The sequence below is a fragment of the Fukomys damarensis genome, unplaced genomic scaffold (assembly GCF_012274545.1).
Source record: "Fukomys damarensis isolate Sample0158 unplaced genomic scaffold, DMR_v1.0_HiC HiC_scaffold_14, whole genome shotgun sequence".
Taxonomy (NCBI): domain Eukaryota; kingdom Metazoa; phylum Chordata; class Mammalia; order Rodentia; family Bathyergidae; genus Fukomys; species Fukomys damarensis.
The window spans coordinates 15707119-15723876 of NW_022900926.1; the positions used below are offsets into that span (position 1 = coordinate 15707119).

Sequence of the window (16758 nt, forward strand, 5' to 3'; positions counted from 1 at the left end):
TCACTGGTTCAGCGTTGGGTTCCATACAGGGGAAATTCAATTTGCTTTGTGAAACTTTCTGGAAACTTTTTCTCAACATTTCTTATCTACAGCTGGTTGAATGTACAGTTAGACAGCCCACAGATCCAAAAGGACTGATTGACTGCACTTATTTTTAAAAACTGTTTCATCTTTAAAGAATATATTGAAGAAATTTTGAGATGTGAAATAATCTGTTGTACTCAAAAGGCAAAACATCTCAGGAATAACACAAAGTCCTAAGTTAGGAGACACTACATAGAAGGAGGTCCACAGAGTGAAAAACAGTAATGATAACTGGATGGCCTTAGGAGGTATTGCCTGCTGAATACCTCCACCGTTAGGAAGGAAAAAGGAAAAACGATTCTCTTCCATGCAAGCACTGATGGGAGACAGGAAGCAGGGATTCCGGTTTTGCTGCCTTGTTCTAAAAGGCATCTGATGGCCACATTTTTTCCCCAGGAAATTCTTGGCTCCCCTACATCTTAATGCCAACAGCAACTCTAGCCTGATAAAATATTTTATTCACTAGAATATTTTGTTTCATGCTTTACCTTCAACTTCTTTTTCATTGCTGAAGTCTCTTGCTTCTTCTTATACTCTTTTATCTCTGTAGCCTGAAGGGCAGTCTTGGATTTCAAAATCCAGTTTAGCAGCTCCGCACTTACAGCATCAAACCTGATTTAAGATTCACAGGTTACCATCTGCCATTTATTTTCTCCTGTTGTTTTATTAGGCCCAAGAAAGAACAACCCAGATGTTAATCAGGAATACGTTTTGAAACAGTGCCCCCAAGGGCCACCCAGAAACACAGCAGCCACACAAAATAAGATCAAACATTTACAGTATGATCTTTTCATGAAAAGCATGAAAAGAATAATATTATAGGTTCAATACATTAAATGATTACATAAAAATTTTACTTGAATTTTTATAAGTTCTTATAGATAACATAAAATTGGTTAGATAACAGAAAAGAGCAAGTACAAACATTCCTGAATGCAATGTCTTCTTCTGTTCAGTGTGCAATTACAGAGCCTTAGTAAAGACCAGGCACTGTCAAACGCAGTATGGGCAGCACTGGTGATGACCAGCTGAATAAAACACACCAATCTCAGCCCTCATGGAGCTTGGGCACTAGGAAGCAATGGAAAGTTACAGGTGATAACAAGAGGGTTTGCTAGGTGCTAATTCCTGAAATTCACAGGAATGGCTCCTAATCCAACCAGGGAGAGGAAAGGGATGGCTTCCTGGAGTACACCCTGGCTCTGCTTAAGAGCTTTCCTTGCAAAGGGAAAACAGAATGGAAAGGTCACATTTTGCAAACTGCAAATAATGAGTTGTGTCAGGAATAGCCAGTACTTGCAGGGAGGAATAATTGACAAGGTGGCCAAGAACCACAAGCTCCAGAGACACTGGATGGTTCTGTTATACAAATCAAGGAGTTTGCACTTAACCAAAGAGCAATCAGGAGTCAGCAAGAGCTATTTGCTTAAACTGACAGGATTCCATTCATACTTTTATGTTCACTGAAAAGCCAGAACTGAAGAAAGGTGACTGCAAAGAAAAGGCTGTGGTCCTAAAAAGGGCCAGTACCAAGACAGTGACAGAGGGGAGGCAGAAAAGGGGAAAGGTTCCTGGTGTTGAGAAGGCTGTGGAAGCCACAGTGAGGCGCACAGGGAGGAAAAGGAGCCAGGACTGCGCATCAGAGGCCAGGCACTCGGCTGAGTGTTTCCTATGTACTCACAACTGCCCTCTGAAGTACGTACTATTGTTATCCCCTTTGGAGCTGAAGAAACTGAGCTCAAGGAGCCTTTAAGTAACTGTCCACACGGATATATTCAAACTAAGGTAGTCAGAGCTCCCTGCTCAAAGCATCTCAGAATTTAGAGCAGCAACACAGGTTTTATCCTCAATTCTTCTGGGAAACTTCGCTACATGTATTTCTAGTGAAGTATGACTAACTGTCCTCTCCTCCAGGTAAATTTACTGGTAGTATGTCATATTTGGAGATGTCCTAAATTTAATCTAAAAGGCTGGAGGGTGGATCCAGGAAGTTCATCAGTGAACAACAGCTCCCAGTCATGGCTAACAAAAGACTGTGCCCCATTCCTAGCTGTTTGTTGAAATCCTGCCTTAACATGGTGGCCAGACAACCCCCTCCCCTTGGGCAACTGAGGTTGACATAAACCTTTCCAGAGCAGTAATCCTAATCATTCCAGAAGCACTCAGTAATTTACCTTACTGGAGGATCCCCTCCAAAAACTTTTATGGCCTCCAACAGCCCTGCCCTCCTGTCTACAACCAGTAAGGTTCAATGTTAGTGATTCATGCTTTCTTTCCCCAAATGTTCACTGTTTTTAACCCCTATCTAGACTCACTGCCAGTAATTTGAGGACTTATCCCAGTACCTGATCTTTTTCTGACTGGGATCTTTAATAGCTCAATAAACACTTCAATTTCACAGAATGCTGAGTTTCAAGAGTTTGAATTTAGCATAGGTATGGGATTTTGTGCTGCTCTAGGCAAATAACCAGGAATCAAGGTGTCACAAACAGTGCCCCTTCTCCCTGCATCCTAACAGCAGATTTCTGTTGAATCTTTCAGGGAAAGGAAGGCCATCCGGGGACAACGCCTGAAGTGGCCTTGGAGACTCAGTCAATCTCCACCCTCAAAAGGAGCAAGTGATACAATGATTTCAGGTCACAATCACAGATGCCCACACTCTGGAAGATGAATGTCCCATTATGCCCTGAGCTGATAAAACAACCACAAAGAACAACCAGCAGAATCAAGAGTCAAGAGAAGATTAAAGAAAGTAAGTAAACATCGTTACAGTAGGTACTGTGAGCTAGGAACTGTGCCGAAGCAGTTCTTCGAGGCTCTCTACTGCCTGGGCAGTCCATTCTACAGCAGAATGAAGATATGAGCGTCTGGAAGTCACACCATACTCGGAATAACTGTAGTCTGGGCTTCAGGACAATGAAAACTGGACTAGAACTGCTGTCTTCACAAACCATGTGGAAGAGGGACTGTGCGACTATACTGCACCAAAAAGAACTAACACACAAGAGGACTTAGTGGGGGCAGACTTTGGACATAAAAGGAACCTTTCTAATAATGAGACGTGGCCACCTTCTCCTTCACTGAACCGGACATACTAACTACTGCAGGCTCTGTTTTTCCAGGGATTAAGTGAAAGACTGTCACATCAATCCAGCCTTGGAGTTGATGGCTGTGGCCCTCAACACTGGTTGCTCACAACCCTGTGCCCCAATCCTTCCATCCTATATGAGGGTCTCTGAACACAAACTAGAGAGGTGGAAAAGAAAATGGATCATCTCCACCTCTCACACACCCAAGACATAAGCAAGGGACAGCATCCAGCCAGGGGACCCAGGGGAGTGGTCTGCTGAAAGGACAGGGCCGACAGTGAAAGCCAACAGGCAGTAAGGGCAGGCAGTAGGGTGGAGAGGTCACTGAAGCACATCTCCCATTAAAACTGCCTGGCCTCAGGACTTCCTGTAACGTGGAACACGAATGACCTCATCATTTACTTCACTCTGAGCAAAGGACTTAATTTCTTGCAGCAGAAAGCTCTCTGGATTCACATTAAGCTTTCAAAGTGAGGCACTCTGGTCTCTCCTAACCTTTCATCCTTTCAGATGCACAAAGTGCACTGTCAGATACACCTGGCAGCCAACAGGCATTTAGGAGAGGTACGACTATGCCAACATTAACTCAGAAGCCTCTTCCAGCTGGGTCCCCTCAGCTCCCAAAGTACAAATTCTGCAGCCTGCAACTCAATGGCTCACTGGTGCCGAGAGAAGAGGCTTTCAGGAAGCAGAAAGAGGCACATCATAAAAAGGAAAATAAATCACCTCAAAAGGGCAATTTGACTTTGTCTAACAAAAGCTAAATTAGGAAACACCTACCATTTTTATTCAGACCCCAAATACATTCCCATTTTCCCAAGACCCGCAATCCTACCGCAAAGGGGAAAAATAATTGTCAGGCTCACACGCTGTTGTGGGGATTCACTCTTACGGCGCGTGGAAGGCACAGTATCCGAGACACTGTGCAGTTTAATGGAAATCCAACAGCAGCAAAAGCTCAGTATCTGTCAGCTCTCCCTGGTCTCCTTACAAAGGTCCTGAGTTTTCCTTTGAATCAATAAGGCAAAAAGAGATGTTTTAACTAAAGGTGCCCTGAGCCAGGGATGTAGCTCAGTGGCACTGCGCTTGCCTGGCAAACGCCAGGTCCTGAGTTCAATGCCCAGTACAGCAAAAATATAAAAAAGGTTTAACTAAAAGTGCCCCTGTTACGTCAAACGTGAAGAATCTGTTAATACGTCTGCCAAAAGAATTAACAAAGGAAATAAGAAAAAAAAAAAATGAAAGGGCGAGAGAGAGGAAAAAAAAGACTAAAAAGAAATTATTATTTACCTGAAATCTTTTTCTTTCTTTCTAGTGCTGGAATTTACACGGACAGCCTCACGCACGCTAAGCAAGCACTCTGCCACTGAGATGCAACCCCACCTCTTCCATTCTACTGTATTTTGAGAAAGTCTCACTAAGCTACCTAGCCTGGCCTCAGACTTGCAGTCCTCCCGCCTCAGCCTCCCAAATAACTGCAGTTTTAGGCCTGTGCCACCTCACTCAACTGACTTGTGTTTTTTAACGAGGAGGGGAGGAAGGAGACTCATAAAGAACAAGGAAGCTATTTAAAGCAAAATTGTCACAGATGTAAACTGAGAAGAAAGAATAAATGAGGTGTTATAGACAATCGTATCCTTTCAAGGCAAAATCGCAGAAAAAGAAGGGTTCCATCACATGGTTCTAAAAATTGAGCACAGGATTAATAAAATCATCCAGGACAATCTGATGCTTTCGTAGGGTGAAGCAGAATGTTCCAAAGAAGCTAAGGCAGTGAGTGGTTCAGTAGCTGAATTTCCATAACAATAATTATGTCTACATTTGCATTTGATTAGCGATTAGTACAAAGTAAGTGCCCACTATCAAAAACACTGTGTGCAGTTTGGAGTTTGGAAAATTCCTCTGTGTTCTCACTTTTTTTTAGCTTCAGTATCCACGTGGATCTGTCTCTTTTTGGGGGGAGGGGGAGGAGGCAGTTCCTGCTTCGACTTTTTGGTGGTTACTTGTTCTCTAACACGAACAGTCTCCAAAAGATCCTTCTGAGGTATCTGGGACATCCCCAGCTTTGCCACAGCCTGAGTCACCTGAAATGAAAACCATACAGTTTTAATTTTGCAGAAAGGGCTTTACTGAGATCCAGTCCATATGTCACACTGTTCTTCCTTTGCAAATGCACTACTGGTCCGCTATCAGGACATGCATGACATCGTGCAGGCGTCTCTGCGGCCTCACTCCAGGATGGCTTATCTTCTTTCCAAAGGCAAACCTCATACCCATAGCAGACACTTCCCATGCCCTGCTCCCACGAGCCCTGGCCACTACAACTCCACTCTCCCAGTGAGGATCTGCCATTCTGGACGGCTCGTGAAAGTGGCACCACAGCTTCCTTAACTCAGCATAATGTTCCCGTTGCTCATCCAGGCCAACGCACAGGCTCAATCTTCATTCCTACCACATGTGTATATGTGCCAATTCCCTGCAAGGGATGTAGTCATTGTGTACCGCAAACACACATTAATTATAAGAACCACGGATAAAAAAATAACATACGGATTACAGCGTACGGATGCACCACACTTTACAGCCATTCATCTTTCGATAGCTACTTGGGCTATTCTGCTTTCTGAGTGCTATGAATAACCCTGCTATCAACGTTCATGTATAAACCAAAGTTAGGTTTCAATTCACTAAGATATTTTGAGATTCACATTGCTCAGTGAGGTATTATTAACTTCTACAAATTAAACTACAGCTATGACTAGGATTTTTGTATCTATTAAACTTTACCTTGGAAATATGAAGATTTCTATATCAATCCATATCAAGCATTCCTCAAGTATAAGGAGCCAACATGTAGTTGACTTTCTAGTCCTCTACTTCACAAAAACCAACCTGAACATTTAAATTTCACTTCACTGTACAACAAACCATCCACATCGAAAGGTACCTGGTTGGAGGAGTCTTCCAGTCTCTGCACCAGAGAATCCCATCTCTGAGTCAGCTCCTCTGAGTCACTGTGCATCTTCTTAGAAACCTTGGGGTTGTCAAGTAATTGGTCCACGTCTTGGCCAATTTCGCTCAGCTGATCCAAAGTTTGGCGCTTCATTTCCATGTCTTCCTTCAAAATCTAGTGTTTCAGATATGCGTTAGATGATTTTCTCTGAACAGAATTTTACCTTTCTGTTGCCCACTCAGGAAATATGCACAGGTATATTTTATAATTCTCTACGCTAAAATATACAAACGATAACAGTTTGAGATCAATGCGTGGCAGCGGTCTAGCATTGGTGAATGAGCCATAACCGGTATTCACTCAACGCTAGTCACTATCAGTACACAACACTAGGACATCACAACCTTACATCACAGGAGATGAGGATGAACATCACTTACGGCCAGGCGTCGAACGCTGACACTTAGTTCCTTCTGGTCTTTGAAATCGCTTGTCTGGACTTTATTCAAAGCCTCTTCTTTTTCAGTGAGCCAAGCTTTGAGCAAGCACTACAAATAATAACAAAAGTTAGAAACGAGTCAGGGAGACCATTTGGTAATTTGGTGTAATCAAGTACCTAAATCTCTCACCTGTGTCAGCCACTTCACCTTTACCTGGGGATAAGAAGGGCTTCAAACACTCAAGTCGGTGGTAGAAATGACTCAGAAAATATTTCTTTCTCTAAATGTTCTCCTTCTCAGATCATCCTGACATTAGTCCTACACCTGGGTACCTGCTCTGCTTTGGGGGTGCTTTGAGTGTGTGGGAAGTTTATTTCCTGTGTGGCAAGTGAAGGGAAGTGGGACCTTCGGGAGGTGGAGCCTAGGAGTAGGTCCCTGAGGGCACTGCTGCCCTCAGAAGGCTCAAATACAGTTCTTGTAGGACCTTTGTTGGTTCCCGAGAGCAGAATGTTACACAAAAGCAAGTGTGACCCCATCCTGCTCTCTGGCTTCTGGTTTGCCACATGAGCTCTCCCACCTCGATGCCACCTACCACGATGTGACACAGACAAAGGGGCTCACACTAAAGCCAACCCCATGCTCTTGAGAGTCCCAGCCTCTGAGATGGAGAGCTAAATAAGCCTTTACAAAGTACACATCCTCAGACACTTTGTTACAACAACAGCAAATGGACTAATACACCAACTAAATCTAATTCTTTGGAAGGACAGAAAACACCTCCAAAACAATCATCACACTAGAGACAGTAAAAAGCTCAGACTGTTTGTTCCACCCATGGTGTCCAGGAGGAAAAAGGGAGAGGTGAACGACACGTGCAATCAGGTGAACAGTTAGTGGCTGGGCTGAACCGAGCACCCTCATCCTTAACCCAATGATCGTTCCACAACATCATGCAGGAAAACCACACTGGTCTTCAAGCATCCAGCAATTATAATTAAAGGAGGAAGTCTAAGGGTGGTCCAAAGTCAATCTGAAAGTATTTAAACTGACTGGTCAAAACTGCATGTTCTTTAAATAGAAAAGAATTACCAATGCTTCAAAAGAGTAAGGCTGGTGGTTTAAAAACCACCAAAAAAGAAAAGCCCAGGTCCTGATGGATTCATTGCTGAATTCTACAAGAAATATAGAGAAAAGCTAATGCCACTACTACTCAAACTCTTCAATGAAATTGAAAGGGAAGTAATACTCCCAAATTCATTTCTGAAAGCAAGTATTACTCTGATACCAAACTCAGAGAAGGATCCCACCAAAAAAGCGAACCAGGGGCCAATCTCCCTAATGAACATAGATGCAAAAATCCTCAATAAGATACTAGTAAACAGAATGCAGCAAATCATCTGATTATATATTATAAGCAAGTAGGATTCATCACAAGAATGGTTCAACACAAGCAAATCACTAAATGTAATATATCATATTAACATAACCAAGGAAAAAAAAACATATGATCCTCTCAAAAGATGAAGGAAAAGCATTTGATAAAGCTCAACACACATTCATGATTTTTAAAAAACGACAAAAAATTGGAATAGATAGTCTTTATCTCAATCTGGCCAAAGCCATCTATAACTAACCAACAGCCCACATCATACTAAATGATCAAAACCTGAAAGCTTTCACTCTGAAATTAGCAGTAAGACAAGGATGCCTACTATGACCACTCCTATTCAATATAGCCCTGGAAACATTAGTCAGACCTATTAGATAAGAGGAAGAAACAAAAGTGAATAAAGATGAGGAAGGAAGAAGTGAAATTATCCTTATTTGCAAATGGCATGATATTCTACATAGAATACCCCCAAAACTCCAACAAAAGACTCCTAGATGTAATAATCAAATTGAGTAGCATAGAAGGATGCAAAGTCAACACTCAAACATAAATATCATTCCTATACACAAAAAACAAACTCACTGAGAGAAAAATTAGAGAAACAACACATTCACAATAGCATCAAGAAAATGAAATAGTGAGAATCAATCTAACGAAGGAAGTAAAAGGCTTTTAGATGGAAAACTACAGTACTTTGAAAAAGGAGATCAAAGATATCAGAAAGAGATACCTTGTCCTTGGATATGCAAAACCAATATAGTGAAAATGGCTAACTTGCAAAAATGTTGTACAGATGTAATGCAACCCCAAATAAAATACCAATAGCACACCTCACAAGACTAGAGAAAACAATACTAAAATTTATGTGAAACCAGAAGAAACACAAAAAAGCAAAAGCAATTCTGGGCCACAAAGGCAAGGCACAGGATATCATAATCCCTGACTTGAAATTATACTACAAAGCTACCATAATAAAGACAACACAGTAGTGGCAAAACAACAGACCCAAGGATCAATGGAACAGACTATAAGATGCAGAAACAACTCCAAACACACTTGGCAACCTTATCTTTAACAAACGGGCCAAACACCTTCACTGGAACATCACCTCTTTCATAAATAGTGCTGGGAAAACTAGCTTTCCACAAGCAAAAGATTAAGCCTAGATCCCTATCTCTCACTAAAATCAACTAAAACTAAAATCAAAATGGATCAAAGATCTAAATATTAAAATAGAAATACTTAATCTGCTGGAAGATAAAAATAGGTAAAACTCTTGAAAACATTGGTGTAGGCAAGGATATTATGAACCAAACCCCAATTGTACAGATAATAATAGAAAGAATCAACAACTGGGATCTTACCATATTAAAAAGCTTTTGCACAGTAAAAGAAACCACCAACAGAGTAAAGAGACAACCCACAGGAAGGGAAAACATTTTTACCACTATTCCTTAGACAAAGGACTATATATATATTTTAATATATAAAGAACTCAAAAAAAATCAGACTCTGTCAAATTTAAAGATTCAATCCAAAAATGGGCATCTGAAACGAATTCTGAGAAAGTACACACAGCAAATAAATATATGAACAATGTTCAACGTCACTAGTCATTCGAGAGGTGCAAACTAAAACAACACTGAGATTATTCCATCTCACTCCAGGAAGACTGGCTCTCACCAAGAAATCAACCAATAACAAATGCTAAAGGAGCTAAAGGGGAAAAGAGACCCTTCTCCATTGTTGGTGGGAGTATAGACTGGTGCAACCAATAAAGGAATCAGTATGGAGAATCCTCAAAAAACTGAAACTAGAAGTTCCACTTTGACCTATCTATTCCCCTTCTTGGTGTCTCTTCAAAAGAGTTAAAACCATTATACTACAGCAACATATGCACAACCATGTTTACAGCAGCACAATTTGTAATAGCTAAATCTTGAAAACCGCTCAGATTCCTCATCAGTGAATGAACGGATAAAGAAAATATAGTTTTTGTAAACAATGGAGTACTACTCTACCACAAAGGATAGACTTAAGACATTGCTAGGTAAATGGATACACCTTGAGAACAGACTCTTAAGTGAAATAATCCAGTCATACATGTTTAAATATTCCATTGTTCCTCTTGTGTGAGAAACTAAAAGTGCAATAAATACCAAAATAGATGATAGATATTGGAAAGTAGGAAGAAAATGTTCAAGTTGGAAGGGGAATGGAGGAGACAGGCGTGGGTAGGGAAGGAAGGGAAAAGGAAACAAAAAGAAGATGGAAGAAAATGGAAACAAAGATTTTGCAAATAAAGAAAGGAAGAAGAGTTGAAGAGAGGGGAGAGGAATGAGGGAAAAAAGGAAGAATCAAGATATATTCTGTATGGGTACAAATTCCCTATGATGAATGGGATCATGTGCATCAAAAGTGTACCCATAAAATTCATTCTAAAAATAAAAAAGAGCAAGACTGACCCCTCCTAGTTTCTTGAAGAGGAATGAAAGCCAACTGCGGCTGCACTCGGATAATCCCCCAAACAAAGAAGCTACAGCAGAGACTCCTTTCTGTACGGCTGGACAGATTCTGTTTTTGCCGTGGGGTGAATATTTTACTAACTGTTTTATTTATCAATTCATTTGACAACTATTCCTCTGCTTTATCGAAAGAAGAGAGAAAGGTGAAGGGAAGAAAAGGAAAAGGAAGGGGAAAGAACAGAGGAGAGACAAAGTTTAGGAAAATAAAAGACAAATAGCCTGAGAAGTCCCTAGATAATTTCTCAAACTAGTAAGGCTGAGAAAGTATGCACAGAAATAAGCACAGCACAAGATAAAAGGTACAAGAACCACACACACACACACACACACACACACACACACACACACACACACATAGTTAAAAGGTTCTATCTCCAATAAAAAGTGAGTCAAAGATCAATTTAAAACTTCAAGTCACACAGGTGGCCAAAATGTTAACCTCTTCTTCATTTGTTAATATTTCTTAAATTAAAATTATTTCCAGATTTGAAATTATTTTACCCAATAGAAAAATAACAGATTTTCCTGGCAATCAATGTCTCCGACTGTCATTATCAAAGTAAAAATTTAAATAATCTTTTTTATCTTTTTGACCTGAAAAGAAGGTTCCAAATAAATGTAAGTATCTGTAAAGTGCAATATAAATATTTCAGAGAGCAGAATCAGGTCCATTACATGACTCTTAATAAGAAAATGCTGGCCAAAGATAGGAGAGGGGTAGCGATTAATAATTTATAGTTGGACAAATTTTGCTACCTACTTTTCAAGATGTACTATCTGCCACCATATTCACTAAACCACAAAATGCCCTCTCCCTGAAGAAAACCTAGTTACTTTTTTTGGATGGAAATGCAATGCATTTAAAAGAATCAAATGGATTCACTGTGAGATGTGGGAATTCTGAGCACTTGTTTATTTTCTAGACCACAGCTGGGATTTGAGGAGAAAAGTTCTGCTTTTTTGTACTCTGGTTTGATGATCGCTTTTCCGGAGGCAAAGAGCCACCCACCCCTGTGACTGAAAGAGTAGAGAGACACAGCATAATAATTTGATTTTCTGTGGTGCTGTCTAGTATGAAAAGTATGCTATTTATTCAAAGGTGTTGCTAAAAACATTTTCTCCTTGATTTCAGGACTTATCCTAGTTAAAAGTCAAGAAAATTTTGTGTGATGTAAAGTTCCCAAGGTGTCCGCAGATTCATTTACTCAGCACAAGGCATATGCTTGGAACCATGCTGACCTAAATTCAAGCACAGGGCACAACACAACTCCAGTAATATTTTCAGTGTTCAATGGCACCAAGTAGCATATCTAAGCACCAACTTCACGAGTAATGAGCACAAATAAATTCGCTGTTATTACCAAGAAGCCATAAACATTCTATGTATGAATAAGCTGCAGGATCAGTTATAAAATGGATAAAAATACCATTTTTGTTACTGTTTTGTTCTGTTGCCATAGAGTCTGACTATAATGCACAGGCCGGTCTTGAACTCATGGACTCAAGCAATCTTCTTGCCTTAGCCTCTCAGGGCTGGGGCTGCAAGTGTGCACCACCACACCTGGCTTAGAAATCTCACTTTGAAAACAAAAGCAAACTATTTTCATATTTCCCTTTCAAAGAAAACAGGACAACTTTATTCTAACGCCATAATAAAACAAGAGTCACTTTCCACCCGTCTCTGAGGCATAACAGTTCATACCTGTTGTTCCAGTAATTCCTGCCACAATATACTGGTTTCTTGCAATCGATTCCAGCGTTCCTCAGTCCAACGGCACACAGCTGTCCATCTCTCACCAAGTTTCTAGGGAAGGAAAGGGAAGAAAACAGTCTCTTGTAACTCAGCCTGGAGTTAACATAATCCTTCAAGAAACTGTTTCCATTCTTCTTTACTATAGATTGACAGTTCATAAAAAATACTTTCATAAAAGTTACTTTAAAATAATACAGACTATGCCTATAAATACAGACTAATCCAATAAATGTATGGATGAGAAAAAAATTCTGCAGGATTTAACTACTTATTTCATACTACTGAGCTAGAAAGTAGCAAAATTAGAACCGTACCCTGGCTCCTTCCATTTCATTGTGGTTTTATGAGAATGTGACATTTTTTTGTGTGTTTTGAAAATAAAGCCAGCACATCTGTTTTTGGTACTTCAAAGTTTTCAGGCTACCACTATTTTTTTTCCAAAAGTACATCTATTATATTTCTCAACTATCTTTTACACGCCAAAAAACATGTATGTATTCCAGGAGACAAGCTTGAATCCATACTGAGCAGGCTTTAGATTACTGATTTGGCTTATAATTCAGCTCCTGATTAAAAATAGGAGTCACTCCACGGCCTAAGTGTGAACAGCTAAGGACCTTCTCAGCTGGTGTTCGGAGACAGACTCACCTATGACAAAAGTCACAACTGAGATCTCAGTGCTGGAGGAAGCCGTGAGGTCCCTACAGAACAGAAACCCCGAAGCTGAGGGAGCAGACGGTTGCTGAGATCATGCAGGTGGCTCGTTAGCCGGGACCAGCAAGATAGCACAGGTGCCTTGCTCACTGTGACCCGGCCTTCACAAATGTACATCGTTACTCCCTTTTCCAAGCCTGAATCATTAGTACATCAGTTCTGCTCTTCCTTACATCTGCCTGCATGCCCCTTGCTATGTTGTATAATCACAAATACTGACTTATCCAGAGCCTTGTGGCCTTAGCCGTGAAACAGCTAAGAGCTGGTGGTCTTTACTCAGGAGAAACCTAGACATCAATTCTCAGCACCCAGAAGTAATAAATTTTTCTTCATTCTTTACTCTTTATTTCTTGCTCCTTGTATATTATTCTTTCATTCCCTGCTGCCCCTCATGAGGCAACCGGGCTTCCCCTGATGACTGTTCAGGGCCACCCTGACAATGCAGAGTAACAAATTATGAAAAATGTCCAATTTATAAAAACTATATTTGAAATAAAAGAATTTCTATAAAACAATAAAATAGCTAATCAATTTGTTGTTTATCTTACATGATCCACAGAAAACTCCACATAAATTAGCATTAGAATGTTACAAGTATAAGCAAATATTAAATAAATGAGTGCGATTAATTTTTAGAAATCCTTCGTGATGGTTTTCCCAAAAGCGTATTTCATAAGTAGCGATTACAAAGTGTTAAAAATTGATTTCCAAGTTACTTATACGTGAGCAAGAATTACGTAATTCACGTTATGCTACCTGACTGTTTAACACCAGCCTGAGCTGTTTACAGTACGAAGAGTAGAGCTTGGAGTCCCAGCATGAAGGCTCAGCTCACTGTCTGTGCAAGGCTCGGGGCTGTCACTTAATATCTCTCACTTTCAGTTTCACCACTGCCAAACAACCAAAGCAGGAATACTTACCTCTAGGAGGAGTATAGTAAGTAAATACCACGGCCCTGAAGTCTCAGAACCACTGGCCAACTTTAAATAAACTGAACAAGGACTTCACATAATGAGCTTAAGAGCCTGAAAGCTACTACAAACCATAAACTGGCAACATCATAAACAGACAATCCAAGTATCATTCAAAAGAAATGCCAATTAATCTCTTTCATAAAGACTTGTAAAGATATACTATGGTTTTGGGTAAAAGGAAGCAATTTGTTGAACTGAAGTGTTGAGATTCACATATGGATCTACCAAAGAAACAGGGATATTAAATGCTAACCAGCAGAAACTCCCAAAGTCTAGTATCCATAGACACTTTTATCTTACACTACACACATTCACTGCTCATCCCAACCTCCCCTCACGCACACAGATTCAGGTCTGCATAGAGCTGAATCCACATTTTCACAAATTCTTCAACCCATTCAAAGCAAGAAAGCCTCTGTCCTGCTTGTTGCAACCAGTTCCCTGCTTTCAAATCATGTTAATCTTATGCTTAAGGAAGCTGGGCAACGAGCTACCCTTTCATCCCAAGAGCTTAAGTGAAGGAATCAATTCCTAGGTACTCCTGTCTCCCACATGCCCCCAGTGGGAGCCCCAACTGGGAAAAAACAAAGGTAAGTGCTATGTGTCGTTTCTCCAAGATTCATGCACCACTTTGATCCTCAAAGCCTTTTGGTATTTAAAGAATAGAAACTTAATCAATAAAGTGTTCACAGGCAGAGCTGCTGGCAAGTGACTACATTAGATTAGATCATTAGGATGAAGCCACCATGACTGAATCCCAGCCTTGTAAGGAGAGGAGAGACACACAGACAGATATCATGCTCCTCCCATGATGGATAGAGACAACCAGGACCCTAACAAAAACTTTCACCATGATAGTTGGACTTCTGGGTTCCAAAATGGTGCGCTAAGTAAACCTCATTTCCCTATGAGGAAGTCCTAAAGAAAGATAAGCTTGAGTCCTTTGTAGGAAAATGGATGCACCTTGAGACTATAATGTTAAGAGAAATGAATCAGATGCATAAGCTTAGATATCACATGGTTTCTCTTAAAAGAGAATCCCACATTATAAAAAAGTGCAAAATTAAAGATAGATAATTAGGAAACAGGGCGATAGATCTTTTTCAAATGGAAAGGGAATCAAGAAATGGAAGAGGGAGAGGGAAAGGAAAAGGATAAAAAAAGGAGTTAAAATGTGCTATGTACATGGACCAACTCCACACAAGGACTGTAAACACTATGAACTACAAACATGGACAAAAATAAAAGTTAAAACAAAAGAAGTCTGCCTTGAGTATTTTGTACAGTGATGAAAAGCTAGCACAATAGGTTTTTCTACCCTTCCAGATAAACAGTGAGATAAGACACAGAGCACAGGAACACCACGTAATTGGGTCTCAGGCCACAGGTCCTTCAGGATTATTTTACCACTGCACAGGGTCCTTACCTGTAGCTGATCTTCCAGAAGAGCTGTAGCACTCTCTCCGCTGTTCTCATCTACAATTACCACCATGTGAGTTAAGGAATTTACCTTCATCTGCTCAGCCTCAAGATCATTTTGCAAACTCTACGAAAAGAATTAAGAGAAGCTATTATTTCTACCCTTTCACATTTACCTATTTTAAATCCATTCAGTTGTCAATAGTCGTTAAGGACACATAATGAGGCATCATATTGAAATTTCCAATCATTAACCTAAATGTTCTACTAACGCAACATGCCTCTTGTACATCTTTATATTTCATTATACACCAAAGCCGTTTGAAAATGTCATAACAGATTGCAAATAGGATATTATTACTTTTATTCTAAGTTCTGGGCTAAAAAAAAAAGTTAAAAGAGTTGAGTGGCTATCCTAAAAATTAAGACCAAAATATAAAACTGGTAAATCAGTAAGTCCAGAGCTTACATAGGTAAGAGTCAGAGGTCATTATATCTAGTGGAGTACGGCATAAAGAGAGAGTAGAATACTATATGATACTCAGAAGCCATTCTGCTCAGCTACTAGAAAGCAATTCAGGACACATGGATGCCTTCCATTCTCCCCTTTTCCGTGGGAAACACACGGTCATTAGACAGATGTATGGAGATGATTTGTTTAAACACTTTCAAAAGTGTTATCAAAGGCTTCCTAAGTAGTGGTCAATACAGCCCTAAAGCTTTAGGAATCAGATCTCTAGATGGTTCATTGATCAATACAATTCTTCAACTTACAGAGGGAATATAATGCTCTCCTTTTTCTTTTTGTGACTATGAAAACTTATCTAGTAAAACTGGGACCAAATTAAACTGTCCACCAAGTTTGTTCCTCGCCTGGTATCTGATCAACGAAGAGATGACCATTTTCCTAAAACAATCTGTCTCCTTATCCACACCCTGCATTAATGCCACTACCTTAGGGTTCTTCACCACCTAAGGGTCCAAAAACACCCTTCTAGAATCTTATGAAAGCTTTGTACTTTCATAGAAAAGCCATGTGCAAACCTGTGTGAAGCTGTACCTGCACTTTGATCCCTGGCTTGAAAAAGACACAGTCCCCTGAGCTCCATTCTGTCAGTTAAATAAAAGATGACATGGAAGATGTTATCCCAAGGCCACACTAACAAGAGAAGCCATCAGCCCCTGAGAATGTTAAGTGCTGCTCTTTCACACTTGATAAGGTAGGAAAGAAACAGGAGGCAGAATTACTTTATGTTCTTCGAGGAGCTTTTGCAAGGATTCTAAGCTGTCATCCAGGGGACAGGTCTCCATCTTCTGAATGCGCTCTTCTGTGAGGGTCAGCCAAGCTGACAGCTGCTGCAGCTGCTTCTTCTGCAGTTCCATCAGGACATCGTGCAACCTGGCCAGGGGACACAGC

The 16758-nt window shown here is 40.3% G+C and overlaps 1 protein-coding gene across 4 annotated transcripts in view; it reads right to left on the reverse strand.

Annotated features, from left to right (window-relative positions):
- Utrn (utrophin) overlaps positions 1-16758 on the reverse strand; it is a 479533-nt gene that overhangs the window by 330761 nt on the left and 132014 nt on the right. For all 4 annotated transcript variants that reach the window (XM_010626629.1, XM_010626631.2, XM_010626630.2 and 1 more), the window contains 7 exons: positions 16590-16740; positions 15349-15468; positions 12184-12285; positions 6567-6674; positions 6121-6300; positions 5088-5257; positions 573-696 (listed from right to left, as the gene is read on the reverse strand). In XM_010626629.1, coding sequence (XP_010624931.1) covers positions 573-696; positions 5088-5257; positions 6121-6300; positions 6567-6674; positions 12184-12285; positions 15349-15468; positions 16590-16740 — 955 coding nt within the window. The remainder of the gene's footprint in view (positions 1-572; positions 697-5087; positions 5258-6120; positions 6301-6566; positions 6675-12183; positions 12286-15348; positions 15469-16589; positions 16741-16758) is intronic.